Source organism: Lepisosteus platostomus, chromosome 11 (genome assembly GCF_059453375.1).
Source record: "Lepisosteus platostomus isolate fLepPlt1 chromosome 11, fLepPlt1.hap1, whole genome shotgun sequence".
NCBI lineage: Eukaryota > Metazoa > Chordata > Actinopteri > Semionotiformes > Lepisosteidae > Lepisosteus > Lepisosteus platostomus.
Genome location: NC_142621.1, coordinates 10,077,553 through 10,102,148, shown reverse-complemented (window position 1 = coordinate 10,102,148; position 24,596 = coordinate 10,077,553). Strand labels below are relative to the sequence as shown.

The following is a 24,596-nucleotide window of genomic DNA, read 5'->3' as shown; positions in this document are numbered from 1 at the left end:
CTAGCATATGAACAACATAACATATTAATTAAATATACAGTATACTTACTGTACTAGCAAAGTGTAAATGAAATCTGGCTTCGTTTACAGGGTTTCCAAGGGAAGACTGGTCCTCCTGGTCCTGGAGGTGTAGTTGGTCCTCAAGTAAGTAAACACTTGATCCTTAATCCCTCAGCATGCTGCTCAATAAAGAGTGCACAGTGCACAGTAACAGCCCTCAGCTTCTGACCCTTGTGATCATAGTACTAGCTTCAAAAACTAGGAGCAGGATTGCTTTCTTTAAAATTACATTATTACGGTTCAGGGAGGTCAGATTCCAGTGGAATTATTAAAGTTACAAATAGTTATACTTAATGAAGTACTTAAATAAATACTTAATGTAATAAAAAATCCAATAAAGAATGATATCAGTGCTACAGTACCATTTAACCCTTCACACATTATATCTGCATTCATTATACTTTATACCTACATTCATTAAATAAGTCATGAATCTTTATGATATTGTACCGCATCGTTCTGGATTAATTAAGTAGTTTAGAAAGACTATGGGACTTTTAAACAGTACTACAGTATTTCCTAGTGGATGAAATTATCCATTTTTTTCTCACTATATCCCTGACTAAAGTGTCCTTCTTCGTGTTATTTAATAATTTGTTGTCATTATAATAAAGCCTTCTAACCATATCCTGTTTTAAAAAAATTATCAGCTTTCATGTATTGGAATGGAAGTTTAGAATGTTTTATTAAAAATCGTAAATTGATCTTTATATTTAATATTATTGTCTCTGCTTGTTGTGCAGTTAATACTATAGTGTGTACTATCGTACCTCTTTTGGTTTTCTGAATTGTTCATTCATCTTAATGGCATTATAACAAAACTACTATATAATAGAAATCTGGGAAGAAGGTGAGATCCTAATCTCAGGTCGCCTTGCACCTGGGACTTCCCATAGCGCATTTCTTTCATAACGTTCCTGCCACCCCATCTATACCCTTACAGGAGCTCCCTGGCTCAATCCTCACAATACAGAGGGGGGTTCAGTTCCCTTAGCCAGATGAGCCAAATATACAGTACATATCTAGTCATTCTCATCTTTACTAGGATCTAGCCAAACTACAGAATAATGTAATTTGTAATTGAAATGTTCTTACTAACACAGAGCTTATTTGGTGATCTAACAGGGCCCTACTGGAGAAACAGGTCCCATCGGTGAGAGAGGCCACCCTGGGCCTCCTGGTCCTCCAGGTGAGCAGGGCCTACCCGGTGCTGCAGGAAAGGAAGGAGCAAAGGTAAAGACAAAGTCCATCTCTTACTTCACTTACTGCCGTGTTTCTTCAGGAAAACACGATTTGCTATGCAAAACAGGTTAATAAACTGCATTGTGTCGCTGTACATCCATCTGAAATCATAATGTGCACTTTAACAATGGCAATAGTTACGACAATTGTGAAAGTGTGAGACCCTCAGTGAAAAACCTTTGAACTGAATACTTGTCACCGCGTGACTCTCTGTGCATATATTTAATCTGCTTTCAGATATTTAAGAATGAACATCAAGTATGGAAGAGTTAGTTATAGAGTCTTTTGATCTTGATCATTTGTACAGTAGTTATGAGGATAGGTGGGTCAGATGGATCAGAACACTGATCCTTGGAAATTTTATTGAAGGACATGTTTAGGAAGTACAAACAGTTTTGCAGGAAAAGCAGTTTTCCATCACCCATCTTCATTATTCCTGTATGGATTTGAATAGTTTATCAAATATACCGCTAAATATAAGATAGCTGCTATGGTAGGGTTATTTTCACACATTATCAGCCTTTTTCTCATTGGTATTCTGCTTCCACTCAAGCTTATCCTGCTGGGACTACCCATGTTAGTTTTAAGATACCAGATACGACTTCTTTGTCTCTCACCTTATTGATCCATTCAATATAGGAAAAAGTGAAAAAGAATAGAGGCTCATTTCCATCTGTTTGGAGACTTTGTGCTTGTGATGCAAATGTACCAGATTTTTTGGGGGAAATTTGGATTTTTAATTGTTGGAGTGTAATTAATTTCTTTGCCTGAAATTCCTTGTGCCCTTTGTTAATCAAATCAGCTGGCATCCTGCTGTTATGATGTTTTGCGTTTTTATGTATTAAATCATCTGTTTGTCTAAGCCCCTAATTTAGCTCTATTACATGAATTTGATCAGCAGACCACTTTAAAACAGCTACAGATAATGATTTAATTGCATTTCGAGTCATTTAGTACTTTCTTGGTTACTGGCTTTGTCTTCTCTTTACGTTTTAGGCATGCGTTTGTAATATGTGTAACGACAACAGTGTTGTAGAGAACATTGAATAACTGTTCTTACCTATGAAATTGAGTGACTAGTTTATGCTTTCAATCTCATGTTATTTTTTCTGCCATGCATCTTGGCAAAATAATCATGTTCAAAGAACAAAATAATGATCTGGGGTGTAATCTTTTCTGTCAGGGAGATCCAGGCCCACAAGGTCCTTCTGGAAAAGATGGTCCTTCTGGTCTTCGAGGATTCCCTGGAGAGAGAGGCCTTCCAGGAGCTTCGGTAAGGAATACCACAGACTGGCCATGCTGTTTAATTTAAAGTTTTTCTATATAATTATGAAATTAACGGTTATCCAAACTAACCTCTTATTAATACAGAACCAAGCCATACTAAAAAGGATTATCATGTTATGTACTGTAGATAGTATGTACTGGATCGAACAAAATACAAAATATTAAGCAAAGCAGACAGACATGAACCAGTAGCTTGTAGCTTTGAATTTGAAAGGCATGGCATAGGAAGCTCATGCAAAACACAAACACTGAAGCCACAGCAATAATATTTTTGTGAGAAACCCAGACAACATCTCTATATTACACATTTTAATACGGCACGCACAACTGTGTTAGTATTTAGTAATGTATTTTAGTTACATAGGGGACTACAAATTGTCCGTTTTGCCTGTCAATAGCTTAGAATTCATGAGTAGTGTATTGATTGCTGTTTGTTTTTTTGTGGACAAATTATTTTTATTCTCCCAGTTGAATTGCTGTTCACACCAGGCCCTCAGATTCTGTTTACTTCAAGTGTATTACCATAATGGTGTTATTTATATAAGCATAAAAACAGAATGATGTACTATTTTTGTGAAAAGCTTGGTTTTCCATATGTTCTTTGTATCTTGGTTTTATAGAATATCAAATTTGAACTATTTAGAGTTGATGAAAATAATGTATGATGTTTGTTCAGCAATAATAATGGAATTGTTTTGCTTTTATATTTTGGAATTATCTTTCACCCCTTTTTTTTAGACATTCACAGTTATAAGTATTTTTAGATACCTTTGTCTTGATTATTATTCAATGTGAATTCACAAAGTCTAACCCTTGAGCAAAAAGTTTGATTCCTTTTCAGTCTTCCTTGGTTGATCTTCAGGGATACAGACTGCCCTAGGGGCTGTAGTCTTTGTTACCATTCTACAGTTGTTTACATTTCCACGTTCTTTCAGTCTTTTATGATGAATTGGCCACAGGGCAAAATATGGGCCAATAGGAACAATCTATGAGCATTGTAAAAAGTGAATATCATCAAAGCACTTTAATCAAACATACAATAGTAGTAATAGAAATGTACAAGTAGAATATATACAGTATATACAGGTTGCATTTTTTCCTATACAAGATTATTTAGTTCTTTAAATTTTTATTACTGAAACTACATGTACTGTACGCACTTTTGAAACATAAACTAATTTTTATATCCAGTAACAAAATATGCTGCAATGAAATTGAGTTTGTAAAGGCATTTTGCATTCTCGTGTGCAGCAAAGGACTAAATATTCACAAAATCTCATTAGCACAGTCCTATATAGCCAGTCATTGGAGTGTTTTTACATATTAACATGGCTTTTGTGGAGAAATTGACTACAAGGCTGTTTTTGATAAAACTGTGGAAAAGCTTTGACTTGAAAATAGACATGCTCCTGCTGACAATGGAAACAAGAGGTACAGTAATTGTGCTTCAGCCAGCATCACATAAATAACAAACACCTCAACTGGAGGTCTCTAACAACTTAATGTAAATATTAATTTTAAAACAGATACAAAGAACTATTTTGTAACACAGTTCTATGAAACATATTTCATTACAAAAGGAGAGTATAGTCTATGTTCATTTGTTGCAATTGCTAGTCCCCTGTGGCTTGATCGAAACATTTGGATTCTTTAATTACAGGGTCCAGCTGGTTTGAAGGGAGCAGAAGGTCCACAGGGTCCCCCTGGCCCAGTTGTAAGTACTTTGTTGCCATGGTTACATGTCAATGATGAAATGGTCAATTCCTGGAAATAGAACACACTAGGAAATCTACCTTTTAAATAATCATCTGCACAATAACAAAACCAGGCACAATACGACAGACAATGGTTTCTTTTCAGATGTTCTCTTCACAGTTGTACTTCATAGTCTTGTGAAGTACTTGGTATTTTATTTTAGCACAGCTCCCTTTGTTTTGTCAGAAATGACTATATATTCTATATATAATATGCAAATAAAAAACTAAAAAGTATTTTACACAATGGTGGTTATCACTCACTTCAGTTAGGCTGTTCATAATTCTGTATTGTGATGTGTTTTAATTGCTTTTCCTTAAGTATTTAATTGATTTGCTGCAGTCAGCAGTGATAAATTCAAGCACTAGAGGGCAGTTTCTAACCTTTAAACATTCAATGAAAGAACTTTTACAATCAAACTTCCTAAAGATAAATAAGGTATCTGGGTAGTAATTACTGTCTTCTGACATTTCACCTTCTGTAGCTGCCAAGAAAGATTTATTGTGACAACCAGAAAGTTACTATGTCCAGAAGGCCTGTTAAAGCTCTAATGACAAGCTAGTTTTTCCTGTCTTATTTCTTTTTTAAGACACCAGATAAATATAATTTTCTGTAACGGCTATATAGTACTATTGTACGGCCAATACTAGAATACTATAAACTACTTAGTATTATATACTAGTTACATTAGTATTAGTATATATATACTAGTATTGTGAAGTAAAAAAGCAACACCAGCTTTGTTTAAAATAAAGATTTTACTTAATTGTTTCTGAGCCAAACTAAACCTTTGAAAAGATACATACAATATTTAAATCTAAAATAATTCCTACCTGCCTAACAGTAAAAGAAAACAATAAACAGTAAATAGAAATGTATAACCGCTTTTTTCCAGTCCCTTGTTCAGATAATTCATAAATGTCTTAGGTTTGGAACCTTCTGTATTAAAAGTAATGTGCTCTCAGCTTGTATTGTTCATTGTTCCCTACAACCTGAAAGAAAAATGCTAGGTATCATATACTGTATCGTTATTTATGTTTAATACTTCAGGTGTGTTGATACTTATATTGTTGATACTTATATTGTATAATAAGTATCTTTTTATTTAAAGCTGTGCTTTGAGATTAGTTTATATCTGCATGCTTTGTGATATGTTGAGGCTCACCCCGTGATAGTTTCAAGATCTATCAATGTTTTTTATTTGTTTTTTAACACCAAAATACCTGGCCTTTAATTGCTGCATAGTACCATGGAGTAGCACAATAAGCAACTGTGCTTGGATAGCACTTACTGAAAAAGAATTGATTAACACCACAAGACATACATATTCTAATATAGGAACAAGTAATAGGTTTATTCCATGCTGAAAAAAAGAAGAAAGAAAACACAACCTTTCGGCCGTGGAGCCTTCTTCAGGAGCACCTGTCTGTCTGTCTGTGTTTTCACATTACAAATCTCATTTTTAATTTTTTAAGTGCGTACTAATGGTCAACAGCAGCACTGCACAGTCTGTAAGGTAGGCAGATGGAGGTGAGATCATTGGCATTGTCACTGCTAATGCACGCAAGACACAAGTGAAAACAGAAATACAGCATCCCGACATCAAGAAAAGCAGCTGTCGCTCAGCAGCAAAATGCAACCACCTTGACCTTTGTATGGAGAGAGGATGGTTTCAATCAGGCCCAGGCCATCAGAAGAATGTAAGCAGAGGCAATAACAAGTTCCATCAATGTACTTCAGGAGAAAGGACTCGTCAATCACATCAGGAAGGAAGGCTCTTGAAGTAGAAGAGAAAAACAGAGAGTCACTGTTTAGAAGAGAAAGAAAATTAACTGTGTACTGCAGACCGATTGCTATGTTGTAACACTGAGCTATAGCATTGGCAGGTAATAAATTTACATGATTACCTTGCGCCCATTGCTTGCCAGAATAGGCTACCCTGTGACTCTGTACTAGATAAAGCAGTTAGAAAATGGATGGATGGATGACACCAAAAGAGCAGAAAAGCTTATGCACCTGGTTCTCAAGTGTCAACCTTTACTTTAATGAGGTTATGCATCTGCTGACACACAGTTTGCTTGAGCATTATTGGTGAGCGTCAGTCAAGTACTCTGAACCTGCTTCGCTTAAACACCAAGAGGAGACAGCTGTACAGATAGACACTTCAATGTGTTTTTTATGTCAAAGTGATGGTGATTCGTTTTTGATTGAAATCTTTTTGAGTGCAGATGATTCTTGGTTATTTTGGTTTGGCATATTAATCAAAGCACAGATTGACATCTTCAAGTCTTACCGAAGTGCACTGACGTGTTGGATAGATTGAACATAGATGACATTCACATTTGGAATTCTCAGTTTTTATTACCCTTGAACCACTGCAAATAAAGAAGAGGCGATCTCTTAGAACACACTAAATTTAAAACCACAGTACAAAAAGCTGTCATATACTCTTTTGACAACTGCTTTGACAGTTTGGCAGAATGTATAATTAAGAATAGATTTGTCATCTGTCACTTTGCTTTCTGTTCAGAAGGAATATAAAACACTAGATGCTTCACAAAACAATTGTTGATTACTTATTCAGAGTCATTAAGGTCCGAGTCTGATTTGGGGAGGCTGTCTGCATATAGTTGGTCTATAATGCCTTCTGCATTCACACATCTCAACTGCAATTATTGGAAAGTAAGAAAACAAGAAAGACAATTAAATAGATGGAAAATGAGCTGCATCCATGGTTTAAAGAACTGTAGCCCCAGGTAATGGGCAGAAATCAATGCAAGGGATGAACAGGATGACTGAAGCATTCAAACAGACAATAGATATTAATAGTACAGGCATGACAATAGAAAAAAAAGCTTTTTGTTTCGAAGAAATGTACTAAAAATGATTAACTATAAAGAGCAATTGACTTTTTTGTGGAAATACAATTCTAAATGCATCAGGCTGAAAAGATGCCTGTGTATATTTGTTTCATATTTAAGCACAGTGTGACATATTTCTTTAAGTTCAGAAAGATTAAATACATTCTAAAATTAATTGGAGCTCCTATTAATGCTACAATGTATACTGTAAGTACACAAATACACCCACTGTAAAAAATAGTTCACCGTGTTTACCTAGAGACTAAAAAGAAGATTGTTAAAGATATGAAAACCTTTTGTTTTGAAAGGAAACATGGCATTTGGTTTACATGATTGATGACATAACAGTTTAGCAATTCTTTGATTAAGAGTTTTAGAAAAGCAATGTGACACATGTGACCTTTTATAATGAGGGGCCTCTTTAATTCACTTAGTTGACTCAATACAGGAGCCCATCAGTGAAAACAAAAATAAACTGAATTTTCTGTAAACACCACTAGATCTTGGACACCCAATCATTTAGGGAACCATTTTTTTAGATGAACCACTACTTAGCTAATGTTCTTTAATTATAATAAAATGGTTAGCAAAATTGTTGTAGCTTTTTTGTTAGATTTTTAAAAACATGTAAATAATAATAATATTTTAACCAAATAAGTAATCAGAGAACAAATTCCAAATTACAATAATAACCTGGTTAAGAGACTTTCACCATTGGCATCATATGTTCCAACTGTAGAGACAACTTTAGAGACCTTTTGTTAATAGTCTTATTATAGTTATAGTCCATAGTCAAAGATGGGCAGTATGGATGTTTGAATTAGCGAAATCCTTAAGGAATAAGTAAAACAAGATTTGCTGTGAGGAACAATTCCTATGGTTGAATTTAGGTTCTAATTTATTATCTCAAGTTGTGAAAGGTAAAGCACTGTCTATCCAGTTACAGTTTAGATATTTACTGTATAAACCATGACTTCATTCAGTCACATTCATAAAGTAACGCTTTGTTCCAACATTAAGTAATAAATATGTTATCATTTTAGAAGTTAATACAACTCAGAATGTGTATGAGACCAGCAGAAGCCACAGTTTATTGACAGCCTGAATTTTAACATAATAAAGGTTCCAACGAGAGGAAACAATATGGCCGGGTGGTTTGTTTCAGACTTCCACAACCCTTTGTACCCTTTTGTCTAATAAAGTGCCTCCTGTTCTCTGTTGAAAAAGCACTTTCCCTTATGTTCCTCTTATCTTGTTTTTGTTTCATTCTTGATTCTGAGGAAGTCGACTGGGATGTTTTTGTAAACACCTTTTAAGATTTTGAATACACAAATTATACTCCCTCGTAGTTTTCTCTATTCAAGATAAAAAAAACATTTGCTTCTTTTAGCCAGTCCGTGTAGGACATTCTTTTAGGTCTGGGATTGTTTCAGGGAATGGTCTTCAGGATCGTATCAGTTGAATCATTTTTGTAATTCAGTGACTACAATTGCACATAATACATGAGGTCTAAATGAGGTTTAACTTGTGCATTGTGCAACTATAAAGTTTGTTTGTTTTTGGTCTTTTTATTGAAATTATGCTGCATATCTGTCCAAAATAATAAAGTGGGTCTAGTTGAGTATAGAGGGTGTCAGAGCTGTACATGTGGACATGACAGATGCCTATTATCTGAACAATGTTTTTAATATAACTGGAAAAAGAGAGAACGGACTCCCTTAAAAAGTGAAAGAGAATGTAAAAGAAATCTGTCAGATTTTACACAGGAATCTGGTTTTGTAAGTAATTTTAAAGCCATGTGATATTAAAGCCATATCGCTATTTCAGAAAAATAACCCACAGTATAAAAAATCTTAGGTATGTCTATGTACTCTAGATGGTTAAATAAGTGTGTTTTTACAGATCAGTTATATCACTGAGAACCTTTAAGGCTGCCATCTATGATCTTATTCAAGGCAAAATGGATGTAGGTCAATAGGAGTCTGACTTATCACTCCCTTTGAAAAGAGGCAAAAGGTAAACTTTCAGTCCACTGGGATATGAGCTGGTTTATGAGGACTGAATATTGTGGGTTATTGAAGCAGACATTACATGAGAAGCAAGGATCAATGACCAGCAGATGATATATTGCACAAAAAGAATTGATTGTATTTTTTAAATATATTTACTCTATACATATACAGCATCCTTTAATATTACTTTTTCCATTTTGAGTTAATTACAATCAACAGCAGCACTTGTGTTTTCCGGTTATTTTAAATAAATAGATGGCCTTACAAATGATAGAAACATAATCTTTTTAATCTAATCTTTATAGGTTATATGCTGTACAGTACACATTTGTCTTGATGACGTGGCATCTTTCTGTTTTAGGGTTCACCTGGTGAAAGAGGAGCCGCTGGCCCTGCAGGGCCCATAGGCCTCTCCGGGCGTACAGGACCCCAGGGACCCCCAGGCCCAGCAGGAGAAAAGGGTGCACCTGTGAGTATACGTTTCACCTTAAAGAACCAAATTAGGGAACCAAGTGAAAGAGTGGATTGTAATGTCTTCCGTTTCTGGACACACAAAATCAGGTTGCTTGTTTACTGTACATCTTCCATTCATCCATGGCTAAAATCTCAGTTTTTGACCTATTATGAAAATGATCTTGGTGAGTAATAAAATTTCTGGCACACAAAAGAAGCCTCTACCTTTCTTGAGTAGCACAGTTAAGAACCCATCATTTACTGGAGGGACAATGACGGTGATGTGTATGCAATGTCATTGAAATGAATATTAGAAATATGGTTTTGAAGATGCAGCTGCTTTTGAGGATAATAGCACACTTGAAGAAAAGTTCTATTAGCAGTTCACAGATTTTTTTTGTTTCTTGTGTTATTGTTCATACTCATATACAGTTACAAAGATCCAAATATAAATGAACACATAAAAATGGATAGCTTGTTATATTATAAAAGTTATTACTTTTTTTCAGCCATTATTAAATCTTCACACTTCAGTACCTTTCTGTATATGCTTTGCATAGACACATGATTGCCGCAGCATTTAACATTTTAATACGTAACAAAAGTAATTCAATTTCTAATATGCTTACTTTCATCATTTCACATTCTACATGTGAGTTGAATTTTTCATTACACTGTTTAACATTCAAGTTATACTGTCCTCTTATTTTCTATAAAAAAGACGTGCACTGATGATGTAAAGCATTATTGATTTATACTAAGTGAAACTCTGGCCTATAGCATTAGATGACCTTGCAGTTAGAAATGTGTTGACAAATATGAGATGAACTGAAAATAATATTTTCTAGTGAAGCAGAACTATAGTATATGTAAATAACTTCTATAAATGCTTTTCAAATAAAACAGATATTAATATTGTTTTCATAAGCTAATTTACATAACATTGGGGTGGTCTAGATTTAGCAAGAAGTCATGCTTAGTGGTAATATCTCATGTCTGTTATGAGTCTACTGAGCTCTACATGGATAGATGCAATGCTGTTCCTTTTGAAGGTTTAGTGAGGGTTATACTGTATACACTATTGGAAAAATATCTTAAGTGTGTACTGAGCATGTTATGTCAAGGACTTTATTGGCGATTCTTGAAGGATCATCAACAGGATTTCATCTTGGACTAATAAAATAATGAAACAATGCTGCACCATGACAGCAAGAGAATGATACAAGTCAGATACCATAAGATGGTGCGGACAAAACACAAATAGAACTTCTGCCAACTATAAAGATGTGGGCCCTTCTCAACCCGTAAAAATGATAGTATTAGATTAATAGGATCTTCTGTAGAACACCCAACCCTAGCACTACATCTTAAATAGATAACAGGAACCTTGGTTCATCTGATAATTACGTATTGCCATAGACCAATGTTGATGTCTGTTACACGAGCCATCAAATACTTGCCAAAGTAATCCATAGTATTGATGGATATTACAGTTTATGGTCAGTAGAAACTTTGTGGAGTGGAGACCTTTGGAAATAAAGAACCCAATGGCCTGCTGCAGTTTTCATTTTACGTGATTCGTTTTGCAATCTGCAACACGATCTCCTAGTAATCAGTATTTGGTACTGAAAAAAAACTGAAAGAATCACAATTGACAATGTCCGGACTACATTGAATTCCCGTAGTTTTTCTTATATAACAATTTTTTACCTTGTTGCTGGAAGAAGACACATTATAAGAATCCAAGCATTATCCTAACCATGCTCTGATAAGGCAGATGAGGCAATTTAGTTTTACCAAGAAGATTTTAAACAGTGTATAATGTTTAATGCAATTGTATTTATAATAAGGGATATTGTGGTTCTCTTAACAATAGTGATGGTATTATTAATCTGATAATAATACTGTATGAATTCCTGTATGTGCTAAACTTTTTCCCAAGGATAGTAATGCAATAACAGAATGTTGTACTTGTTTGCTTAAGTATCTTACTTTCTGTGTTCCTAGAATCAATCAGGGCAAAGAGATCCTCACTGCTCACACTCTCTTCCTAATGTGTATTAATTGTTCTGTAGGGTGAGAAAGGTCCACAAGGACCTGCCGGCAGAGATGGTATCCAAGGTCCAGTTGGTCTGCCTGGCCCTGCTGGACCTCAGGGTCCGCCTGGAGAAGATGGGGATAAAGTAAGCAAACCCAAGCCTGTGCCTGACTAGGTTTGATCAAAATCAGTGTATCACAATTGTGTTTCCCCCCCAGTGCAACCCCATTGTTGCAATCAAAACTGCCGTTAAATATTAGGTCATGTCAGATCATCCCATCAGTTTAGGGTCATGATGGCCCGGAGCCTAGCCTGGGAAGCATTGGCACAAGTTGGGATACACCCTGGATGGGAGAGCAGACCATCACATGGCGCACACATAAATACACACACATTCACACCAGGGGTAAATTTTTCAAAAGCCAGTTTACTGACCAGAATGTCTTTGGACTGTAATGAGACACCAGATTACCTGGAGGAAACCCACACAAATGTTTAGAGAACATGCCAACTCAATGCAGATAGCACCCCCAGGCACTGAAGCCAGGGCCTCAGTTTTGTGAGGCAGCAATGCTAACTACTCTGCCACTTGTGGTGCCCCATTGGGCCAAGTATAAACCCAAAACACTACTGGAAATTTATTTATACTCTCAGTTATGTTAAAGTGACGGTATATACCCATTAGGTTATCCGTTAGGTTGCTGTTATGTTTTAATATGAAGGGCTGTTAAAGTAAGGTTTTTAGTAGAATTAGAGAATTTAGAAGCCTTGTCATTTTCTACTTTGCAGCTTACCAGTCAATAGGAGGGCTTGCTAAACGCAAGACAAATAATTATTTTTCTGTACAACCCCTAGGTTCTTACGATGTCTACACTATTAAATTGGTGGCCTGAAAATTACATAACACTGACATTAAAGCTGGCATGTGGAATTTAAAATTATTGACAATGAGAAGGTAGGGCAGATGACATTGCTAAAATGACACCTTACATATGTTCACTTTTTTTTAAGGGAGAAATCGGTGAACCAGGTCAAAAGGGAAGTAAAGCAGATAAAGGTGAACAGGTACGTATTTTCATACTTTCTTAATTTTGAATTGTGCTGCTTTATAGTGAGGCTTCTGTATCGTTTTGTCAATAAATGTCTGATTAACGTTAAATCTATTGATATTAATGTTTGAATAATGAACAAATATCACTAAATAACACATATGAAATACGGGTGCATTTTTTAATATACGGTAGACTTGAAGTTTACATTCACTCAACTTACACAGTCACAGCTTTATGCGGTCAGCTCTAGAAAATAAAAAAAATATTAAGAAAATGCTTTATTCTCTTAGTTAGTCAAGCATGTCTATGAGAGTTAGTGAGCCTAAACACTCATCTTATTTACTTTGAATTATTGTTTTTATACTTTATATTAAATATCTTTAATTACTGTAAGAGGTTAGTAGGCTTTTTATCAGGGCTATAGGGTACATCAAATTTGACTATAGGGACATTTGCTTTTACGTGCTACTCAAGATCCCTAACCCACCTGTAAATTATGAGTCGACTGTTTAGAGAATGAGATACTCTGTGTTCGAGTGAGTTGTGGAACCATGGTAACCATTTATCAAAGGACCATTCATTCATGTTTCAAGTTTTAAAAAGTCAAGACATGTCTCTTTTGCCTCCTCTAGGGCCCACCTGGTCCAGCAGGTCTTCAGGGTCCTGTAGGTGCCCCAGGACCTGCTGTAAGTATCTGTTTCCGTCCCTGCAAAATATTGTTGTAATCTACCCTGCTTTCATGAAAAATATTGAGTATGTGAGTCTCAGTCTACTAGCAAACACATAATTGCATCAGCTGATGGAATTTTATTCAATGCAGTATATTAGAAAAGGCAATTCTGTAACTTGGCATCAGACATTATCTCCCTTTTAATCTATTTCATGTTTTTCATTTTGGTCCTCGCCTCTAGCTAGAATGAAACAAATATCACCTATAAAACATTGCACAATTTATATGCTTGGCAAAATGTGTCCATTAAGTAACTTATGTAAACAAATAGGTATATATTGTTGCCTTTTGTTGACTTTTTTCTCTGGTTTACTGTTGGGACCTTACTACTGCAGACCTGAGTGTATTATGCCATGCATGGTGTAAACCGTTTTGAACATACAATCTCAAATTGTCATCTCCATCTAGTTGTTTTCATTGGCTTTATCTTCTGCACAATGTCTACCCACTCTGACACAACGTAAGTGATTACCTATGTGGCAGGAATTGATAGGCAACATATTAGGTATTTCCTGACCTTATCTTGTTTGTAAAACATTAACTTTATTTCCAGTTGACTGCAGTGGTACTGTACTGTGGAGCCTTCTTATTGGATGGTTATTGATCAGTAGCTAGAAATAAGATCATCCCCACATTTTGTAAGTGTGCTGTCACCAAAGGCAATTGATAGCAAAAGGAACAGTATTATCTCTTTCATCACAAGATGCAGTTTTCTTTTGAACTGAGAACTGCGCTATTGTCAGCAGTTCCCCATAATATAATGTATAAGTGACATCTTTGAAGGTCAGCATATTTAATTTGTAGAATTTAACCGGTGCTTGTAAAATAGTAATAAGCCAATATACAAATTATACATAACTGCATTGCTTTCAGATTTTAAGATGTGGATGTTCGTCTTCATGGCTGTTGCTCAACGGCTCTTACTTTATTTCCCATCCTGTTGCAGACTTCGTTTTAGAAATGAAGAACGAAAGCCAAGGTTTCTCTATATGAGGAATACCCAACCCTAAAAGGCAACACTACCTTTATATTCTGTCATGAAGGGATGGTGTATGATTAGAATTTATGAGCATGTCAACAGTCTTTTATCATTTTAATTGTGTTGCTGTATGTGAAGGCTCTGTACGTATGTGTTTGTCCTAAATTGAAGACAGTGTAAATTGTTTCATTCAGGGAGGTGATGGAGAGCCTGGTCCCAGGGGACAGCAGGGAATGTTTGGACAGAAAGGAGATGAAGGTTCTCGGGGATTCCCTGGCCCTCCTGGGCCAATCGGACTCCAGGTGAGTCTCCCAACACCGAAAACAGGCCCATCTGTGGTTTTATAGGCTGCCGATACAAACGCTAAGGTAATGATTCCTGTGATTCTGGCTACCCAACAAACATATCCATTGATCGGTCCATAATGCTTTTCAAAGAAAGAAGGGCTGACGTGGCTTTTGGTGGGAAAAGCTAATTGAGGTCATAGAACCGACCTTCATGAAGGGTGCATTTGAAAATACTCATCTTACGCAGTGATTTATTGACTGGAGCTTGGCAGCAACCACTTCTTATTTTTGACATTCACATATAGGATTATGTTACACGGGATGATTCATAAATTAAATAATGTTGTTATAACATGTTGCTACACGGAAAGCGTGGAAATATTTGCAAGTAGAGGACGTCATCGCATTGCAGTTAATACATTATAGAGATGTAGTCAAGCCAAATATTGGAACTAGCCCGTGGCAGTTGGTGTTTTGAATCAACAACATGTGATGAAGATGTCCTTGAAAATCAATCTCCACAGCTCAGTGGCATTTTCCTATGCAGTAATGTAATAAAATCTGCCATTGGTTTTCAGTCACTTTTTATCATGATCATATTGGTTTTTTGGGGGGTTTTTTTATGATCGTATTGTTGTCTGTGCTCACAGTTCGTATGAAAAAAAGTGGAAGTAAAAAGAATGTATATACAGTATGAACACAGCATTTCCAACCTCTTTTATTAAATGTACAGGTGTAATTGGGGCAGACACATATCCTCGTTATTTATAAATTTGACTTTGAAAATGATAATAAATAAGATATTTGAACCCTATTAACTGAAATATGCACAGATTTACAGTGTAAAGTAAAAAATCTCGGATTCTGGAACTGAATTGTTATTCAACCCCCCAGGGTTGGACAACACTTATTGAATTATTTATTTTGCTTCTCTAATAAATGATGAAGAATAGTAAAATTACATAAAGGAATGCTGTTGTAATGAGAGAAGATCAGTAAGTCATTTAATGTAATTGACTTTCAATTACACATAGTGCATTTTTTTTCTGACTTATTAATTGCATTTGCTAACCTTTCCCTATTGGCAGAATGCTATTAAATACTTACCATTCATTCTAATTAGTGGTTTCTATAATGGAATTTGACTGAAGGAAGCCAGAGGTCCCTATGGGATCTCCTACCTGGTTTAAGTATAAAATGACATGTGTATGTAACCACAGGGATCTGGGTATTTGAGAACGTGTTTATAGTTGAAGGTTGGGTAAATATCAACTGGAATGAGGGCTGTAATGACTTTGCTCCAATTCCTGTGAAAGGCAACTTTCTGCAGAGGTCAGAAATAAGGGAATTATAATGAAGGATTAATGCCATATGAGAATAGAAGAAAGGTTACACATGAAAAAAGCAACCTATCCCATCAAGTCGATTTGGTTGCTGCTAGCTGATTGAACTGAGCATCTCTTCCTAGCTTGAGAGAAGCTAGGATATTGACTTTTAGACCATAACTAGTTAGGTTGTTCCCATCCTTCACAACTCTTTGTGAAAAAACTGTCCCCTGTTCTAAATGTACCTCTATATATACAGTAGATATAGACTGTAGAGATATATACAGTATATGGATATATAGAATATTCTGTATATACTTATCAAAACATTATTCCATGTAGTTTTATGCATAACAAGAAATAGGTATGTGACTGGAATCAAGGTGTAAAGAATTGAAACATCTGTAGAAAATGTATGTTATAATATATTGTATATACAGTATGAAATGCATAGCATTAATGCCCATCCATAGCAAATAATAGTAATCTTTGAGATTATTAACACCTGTTCCTAATTGCATCTGTACATTTCAAGTGTATGGCAAGAAAGTCACATTGACAATTGTAAATAGTTCTTTTGATTTGAGTGTTCACCAATTTATGTATTTTAATAGCGTGGAAACCATAAATGTTTAAAAGAAAAACTGTAGGTGCACCATAATTATTTTTGAAAATTGTATAATGTCAAATATACAGTACCAGGAGTATTTTTTACTAACTGCTATTTTTAAGAGGCAGAGGGATATGTGAGAAAAATATGTATAATCTGAATTATAAATGACATAAGCTAAAATTTACCACCAGGCTGCTGACTAATCAATAAATGTCACAAATTAATGCTTTGCATATTAATGAGAGCATTTTTTCATCAGTACTTTGCAACATATTTTCCAGAAGGCATTACAAATCTATTCCATGGGGGGTTATTAAGTCAGTGAATATAGTCTATTTATGAATTTCCTACCAGGTAGATTGCGTGATACAGTTATCAATAATATATTCCAATAGTTGTATTCACGCACAATTAAATGTGCTGTCGACTTGCCAATCAGCATTTATAATTATGTTGTTTTTTATCTTAATCCTTAAACATGTGCTGTCTTCTGTAAATGCTAAATGACACCATAGCTAACATTGTGGCTACTTAAGGGCAAAGTATTTCTGAATGCAAAGTAAGGTGCTTGCACCTTTTTACATATAATATTTTTTAGCCTACTCAAGTCTATTTTTAGATTTAAATATCCCCTGAGTGTACTAATGTTCCAGTCTGACCCCTGACATAAATTAGGTTTACTTTTGGATTAATTTGATGTTAGAGCCTCTCAGATACATTTTAAACAAAAACAATTCCACAATCCGAAGTGCCGTTGCCTTTTTAAGATTTGATTGAAAAGCTAAATCTAAATTCTGTGAGGTGCCAGTTGTCTCATAGTAAATGTTTGCATAATAAGAGAAAATTCTATTTGACTAATAAGTGCAATCCTCCATTTTTATAGCTGTGACACCTGTGAAAAACTACTTGCTGCCTACTGAGTTGAGAATTCATTCTTTTTAATCTCACTATTTATATTTAATGTGGTTATAAAAGGGTGTTTCAATAAGTAAACCTATTTCATCAGACTATATCTATAGCTTGCATTTTTTAGTTCAATTTGTTTTTCATGAAGTGAGATTTCTGCTAGGGCGGTTTAAATCCAGAAGAAAATTATGGACCCACATTAACAATGACAATGATTCCAGTATGAAGGCGATGAACAGAGGAACAATACCACATGGGTCCCACAAATCCTCAATGAAACTCATAAAGCATATGGACTGAACAGGTCTTCTGATTTGCTGTTATAAACCAGGTAGCAAGTGACAAAACATGTAATGGAATTAGCCAAATTCATAAGGGAATATAGTCCTGCCCGAATAATCAAGAAGTCATGATGACAATTGTTTTGTGTTGATAGATGTCTTAAGACAAATCAGCACTGCTTAAAAACAACAAGTTGTTGTGTGTAACAACCATGGACCAGCTAGAAGTCATTAATAAATTTGAAATTCCAATCAGAGAAAACATGAGGAAGGGATCATTGAGATTTGTTTTTTGTTTGGATGAAAAGGGTAAAATAAGATATTAATTCGTCATCCGTTGAGTAAATAGTGCTACAAAATGGGAAATCAGACATTTTGAAAATGGGCAAATTGTTGCTCATGTTCTTAACATGTGTGCAAGTAACATTAATGAATGATCAAGTTGGGAAAAGGTGTGCTCTGATGACTTGTTTTGCCTAAAATTACCCTTAAACCCAGGCAAATGCTTAGTAAATTTCGAGAGGTGTATTGATACATTTGAATCAAATTAAAACAGATGCACACATTAGCTTTTGCCACACAGGATTAGCGAAGTGTAACAATGTAACAATTTAATATTTGTCTTTAACAAATACATATATATTTAAGTTCCTGTATGTCTTTTATATTTAAGTATGTAAAAATATCTAAAAAGAGATATTCAGCGGGGCTCAAAGATGCACGCCTAAAAACAGCCTATTTCTATTTATCTAAGGCTGTTCCACTACCAATGGAGTGCAAAGTTAATCCCCAATTCAAAAGTTATCATCAGCACTAGTTACAAGTCAACGTTGGCCAGAAATACATAGCCATTGCATTTTTGTTTTTCAGGGTCTTCCTGGACCACCAGGCGAGAAGGGAGAAAATGGGGATGTTGGGCCAATGGTAAGTGGTTTTCTTTAACTATACATACAAAACGAGGATTCTATTTATTTAAATTAGTCAAGCTGGTAACTTAAAATCCATCATGTCTACTGTCAGTTGATAAACATGTCTATTAGGACTGCTAACACTACCTGAAGATAAAAGTAAACAACTTTCTTTTCTCTCAACAGGGTCCACCTGGTCCCCCGGGCCCAAGAGGTCCTCAGGGTCCTAATGGAGCTGATGTAAGAAGCACATATTTCCCATTGCAAGACCTTGTTTGCATTGGCATTTCTTTTATTTTTGTCATTTTCACTCCATTTTCAACTCTCCTCCTCTTACACAGGGGCCACAAGGTCCACCGGGTGCCTTAGGTTCTCCTGGAGCTGTTGGTGAAAAGGTGAGAACCGATACCGTTCATTCACTTTTTTGTCCTCATAAAGCTTTGGCCTCCACCTGTTATGATAAATGACAACTTCATGACGACTCTGCTTTACCATGACAATTCAGCTTTAATAGAATTCAGAGTGACACCATGCTTTCAGACTTATCTTGTCCATTTTTTCAAAAATGTAGTAGAAGCCATTAATTATATCTGGAGGGTTATGTTTGAGTCTGAGCCCAAATTTTATTAGTTCCAATGTTATAACAGTCTTAACATTACTATTCTCCAATACTGCTATTTGGCAGACTTCCGGACTATCAATATTCAGTGTAATACGTCTGGGTTCACATATTGTACAGATACTGTATGAAATACAGAGGTAATGTAGACCGCCACTTTGGACTCACTGAAAAGAAGTACAGTATAGCCTTTACTTTTAATTTTGACAAAACAATATCAATAGTAATGTGCAAGTCTGTCTTTTTAAATATACATGGTGATTAGTACATGGTGTCCCAGTCCCCAGGATTAAAAAAATATTTAAAACATTTCACTATACTGTATAAGCAATGTTAAGTACCCACAGAATTCTTGTTGTGCTGGCAAATTAACTCTGCATTTATAATGTCTGAGCTCAAACATACAGCACCTCAGGGTGGATTTAGGATTGAGAAAAATCTTTGTGGGCAAGTATGTGATTCAATATTGTTTGGTAAAAAATAAAATAAAAGTATGCCTCCAGTGTGGAAATCAACACTGAATCATGTTTAATCAATGTTCTGTGTTAAATATTCAAATGACATCATGCAGCAGGTGTTGTGTGTGTAATGCTATGATTAACAAGTCAATTAAAAGAACCAGCACCAATATGTCTGAGTTCAGCAGATGACTCTTTTACTGCATTGTACAGAGGATGAGTCTGGTGAGTAGGGTAGAGGTTCCATAAATCATAAGTCCATAAAAGAATTTCAGAAAATTTGCTTTTCGTTGCTTAATTCTTTCAGCTTTATGTATGTAAGGTTGTATGGCTCGCTTTATAATTGCCTCCTGCAATATGGCACTTGTAAGCAATATTTTTATTTTTTTCTTCAATAGGGTGAACATGGAGAAGCTGGAAACCCAGGCCCTCCAGGAGAACCTGGCACTGGGGTAAATAGTGTCTTTTTTTCTAGTAATTATTCATTTGAAAATTGCCAGTTGACCATTCCTCTCAATTCTTCATGCACTGCAGTGAGGTACTCCTTGACAGCACTTGACAACTATGTAAGAACACCAGTCCTCTTAATTAAACTACTTCAGCCATCCTTAAGCAAGCATAACTGGAAGCTTGTTTGCAGACATTGCAATTAAACAAATAGACAATTGATGCAGCCAATTAAAAAATAGAGCTTATACTGTAAATAGCTGCTATGCAGTTTTAATATAGTAATACCAAAAGGTTTTAGTATCAAAAGAGAAAATATTTGCACTGGTTTTTTTTTTTTCATTTTCATCCTTCACATTCAAAACACACTGCTTCTTGTTTGCTTTAAAAGTCTGTGCCTGGTCTGGAGTAGTCTAACTATACAGTAGGTATGACTTATTTCAGGAATTTGTAAACCCATGCATCACTTTATGTCAATGTGCTGTCTGCTTAAAGCTTATTATTTGGACTGACTGATGGATGCACGATGTCTCCACAAGTGATTGAAAATGAACAGCTTAACCATTGACTAAAAAGATAACTCCCTTAATGGAATGATTAAGCAGACATTGATAATGATGAATGTCCGATGGGTATTCAATATTAATGAAGTACACATTGCTGTGGTTTGATGTTAAAGATCTGGTTGTCTTCCAGTTGCAAAGATGATAGTCAATGTTGTGGAATATTTATTTGAGTTTGACAAATAATGACCATCAGAAGACAATTCTAGAAATGGATTGATGTTTATATTTTTGATTGACTTATTAAGTATTGTAAAAATCATTTATATTTTTGCATATTCCATTAAAATGTATGAAAATTGAACAATAAAGTGCTATTTTTTATTAATAACCTTTATTAGCTCTTGTATTTATAGATGTTTAAAGGACTATGCTGGTTCTACTGCTCAATTGCGCCTTTGTTATCCTTTCTGGTCTGTAATGTACTGTAGGATTATGAGCAGAGAGCAAGTGGGTGTTCATTATTATGATGGCATTTACAGGGTCCAAAAGGAGAAAGAGGTGAAAAGGGAGAGGCTGGACCACCCGGTGCTGCTGGTCCTCCTGGCGTCAAGGGACCTCCGGGAGATGATGGACCCAAGGGTAACCCTGTAAGTTATCCTTCTGTAGCAGTGAACAGCAATTTCATTATTCTACTCGTGAATCTGGAACACACTATTCAATCAGAGTCTCTGGTCCCTAATGCCAATAAAACTTCTTTTAAAAACCCAGAGTAAGCCTTGTAGGCTCACTTATGGGTATCCTCCAATGTAAACTAGAATACTATAGGTAACTTATTCTATTACTTGTAAGATGGTTGTGGCTTTGGAGATTTTGAAAGTTTCTGAAGTCTTATTTTCCAAAGAAACTGCCACCTGTTTCTAGGGAACATTGGTCTCTATGTGAAGAAGAACAAATGCAATGAACGTTTTAATTGGGCACCAAGACTTATCCCCAAGATGTATATTCTGTACAGATTCATTTATATTAGTTTTACAGAAACGTTATTTGTTGAATCTGGTCTCATTTCTGTTTTGTTACTAAATTTAGAGAAGAGCAGCCTTATTCCCTCAATTCTCTTTACCGATCTACCCTAACATTAGCGTTTTTTCCTCTTCACAGTTGTTGCTTTTCACACTGCCCCTTGACTATCAGTACCGCCTCTTACTGCCAGTTTTAATGTACAATATATCCCTGACCTCACTGTATATGAAGGCATCCTTTGACAGATCCAGGGTGTAAGTCAACATACACTGCTACACAAACCACAAGAAGATGTTACAACTGTAGCACTAAGTTTATATTCACCACTCAGGACAAATTCAAAAGGAGGAAAACTTTTACTGTGTTGGTGTTGAAGTATAAATGGTAAAATACCTGGTTGAACTTGGTTGCTGAAAATAATCTTTTAAATATGTCAGTATTTAAATTTAGGTGGCCCAGTCTTAGGCATTCAAAAAACTCTGCCACATACTTGGACAGGTTGGATGAGGAATTTGTCCATTCCTAATAAAACCAAATGAAATATAGAATTTGTTCTGCTTCTGTTTATGGAAATAGTGCATGCTTTATGGGCATTTAACAGGACCAGTAGAAACTAGCCTAGTGCAGTATTAACACCTTATGGAAGGCAACTCTATTGGAATTTTTCTGGCAAAAAGTTCAACCTTTTACTATATGTTCTTAAATTCAGCACTTGACAGTGCATTGTACCCCGAATCTGCTGTGTATTCTAATGAAGCAGAAACATTCATTGTTTTCTGAAAGTTTACAATGCCACTAAATCATCTGAACAATTGAATCCCATAGCATCTAGAAAAAGTTAAACCACTTGAAAACATGAAGGATTTCACATCATAGGTACAGCATTTACTAAATTATTACTTTCCACATCTGATGAGGATTTGTGCATTTTGTGTGTATTAATGATTGCAAATTGATTTTTCTTTTTTATTTAGGGCCCAGTTGGGTTCCCTGGAGACCCTGGTCCTCCTGGTGAGCCCGGTGTTGCTGTAAGTACCAAATAGATCCTATAAGTAGTTTTCCAGTCTTCGATTGCTTTGGGAAAGCTGCAGCCCAGAAGACAAAATCTGTAGCAAATAAACCTTCTATTTATTGTTTTAAAATATTTATAATACCGTTCACAGAAAATGTCATTTTGTGCATGTCTGTAGTAGTTTAAGATTTAACTTGACAAAGAAGTGATTGATTAATTCTAGGAATTATTATTTATTCATAATGTCAGGGGCAAGACGGTACTTCAGGAGATAAGGGAGAAGATGGTGAAGCTGGTCAACCTGTAAGTTTTTTTTCTGTTTTAATTTTCTTGGAGTATAGCTGCAAAATATTAAATAAATATACCCATTCCTTGAGATTCTCTTTGTTTTGACTATAAAAGTATAATTTTGTGAAGTAAATCACCAAGAAGGAAAAGTATTTGAGAAACTGTGGCTATTCTCTGTCAGTATATAGCATATACTGCATATTATTCTTTTTGGATATATGAATTGTAGATATTAAACAGAACTTTTAAAAAATGCTACTGCAATATATCATAGTCTTTGGATATAAATTATACATCTGATGAAAAATATTATTTTAAATTAACTTTAAATTCTGACTAAAATTGTTATTATAAATCTGATTTATAAACCATAAATCTTATGTATGTTTTTAAAATTGTATTATTGTAACAAAGATTTATAGCTCCTTACCTTATTGGGAAAATTAGTTTATAGTGTAATACAATGTCTTTTTTTTAATGGCTCGGTGGACTATAAAGTCAAACTTAAAAAATGGAAAATGCTTTTGTAATCACTGGCTAAAGATTTCCCATTCACAAATCATCTGCATAAAAGTTATATCTAGTTTTATGAAAGTTCTATGACAACTGAATTCACTGGATTGTTGCTAAATCCACACAGCTTAATGTACAGTAATTATACATGAGCCATTTATCTCTTGAAAACACAGTATCTTACAGATAATTTTAGATTTAAATTTGAAAAGTGCACTGTATTTCCTTAAATAACATATTCTGTGAAAGGAAGTTCTGCAGCCTTATTTTGTTATTAAATGGGGTAGTGGAAATTTCAAACTGTATTAATGTTTTTTACCAAATACTTTTAACAGTATATTTTAGCTGCATTAGTTGGTTTGTTACTTTCAAGTACTTCACAATACAGGTCTTTGTGACCTTTGTATCTATTGATTTTCTTCCAGCTGAACTCTAGATTTTGTATTTGAACGCATGATTTCACTTTTAGTTTATACTCTAGACCTTTTTGAATTGTTTTCAGTATCGAAACTGAAGTTATTCAAAATACAATATTAATTGGAAAAGAAGACAACTCTAAAGGTCCAATTAACAAAGATTATTTGTTCAATTAAGCAACTGAAAGTCTGTTTAGATTTAAAATGTCATATACTAGGGGCACCAAAAAAAGTTTAATAAGCCCCATTCTAAAGATTGCCTCTTCTAGGAGAAAATAAAAGTATAATATAAGATAATATAACTGTTAGTTTAGATAACATAGGATGGTTTTACATATCATATATTTGTAATTGTTGTTTATAGAGTTTGAGTTGCTCTTTTTATGTGAGCAATATCTAAGCATTGTTTCACTCACTAAACTAATCATCCTGTATCGGAACCAAATACAAAATGCTATGTAGGACGTTCTGGGACTGAGGGGTTGGTTAAAGATTGTCATTGCACTACACGAAGTGACAAATGGAAAC

General features: G+C 35.0%; 1 protein-coding gene across 8 annotated transcripts in view; it reads left to right on the top strand.

Moving 5' to 3' along the window:
* Positions 1 to 24,596, top strand: part of col11a1a (collagen, type XI, alpha 1a) — a 106,652-nt gene that overhangs the window by 67,540 nt on the left and 14,516 nt on the right. For all 8 annotated transcript variants that reach the window (XM_088598359.1, XM_088598356.1, XM_088598364.1 and 5 more), the window contains 16 exons: positions 91 to 144; positions 1,186 to 1,293; positions 2,486 to 2,575; positions 4,250 to 4,303; positions 9,579 to 9,686; positions 11,746 to 11,853; positions 12,720 to 12,773; positions 13,393 to 13,446; positions 14,664 to 14,771; positions 18,752 to 18,805; positions 18,976 to 19,029; positions 19,131 to 19,184; positions 20,265 to 20,318; positions 21,359 to 21,466; positions 22,814 to 22,867; positions 23,101 to 23,154. In XM_088598359.1, coding sequence (XP_088454485.1) covers positions 91 to 144; positions 1,186 to 1,293; positions 2,486 to 2,575; positions 4,250 to 4,303; positions 9,579 to 9,686; positions 11,746 to 11,853; positions 12,720 to 12,773; positions 13,393 to 13,446; positions 14,664 to 14,771; positions 18,752 to 18,805; positions 18,976 to 19,029; positions 19,131 to 19,184; positions 20,265 to 20,318; positions 21,359 to 21,466; positions 22,814 to 22,867; positions 23,101 to 23,154 — 1,170 coding nt within the window. The remainder of the gene's footprint in view (positions 1 to 90; positions 145 to 1,185; positions 1,294 to 2,485; positions 2,576 to 4,249; positions 4,304 to 9,578; positions 9,687 to 11,745; positions 11,854 to 12,719; positions 12,774 to 13,392; positions 13,447 to 14,663; positions 14,772 to 18,751; positions 18,806 to 18,975; positions 19,030 to 19,130; positions 19,185 to 20,264; positions 20,319 to 21,358; positions 21,467 to 22,813; positions 22,868 to 23,100; positions 23,155 to 24,596) is intronic.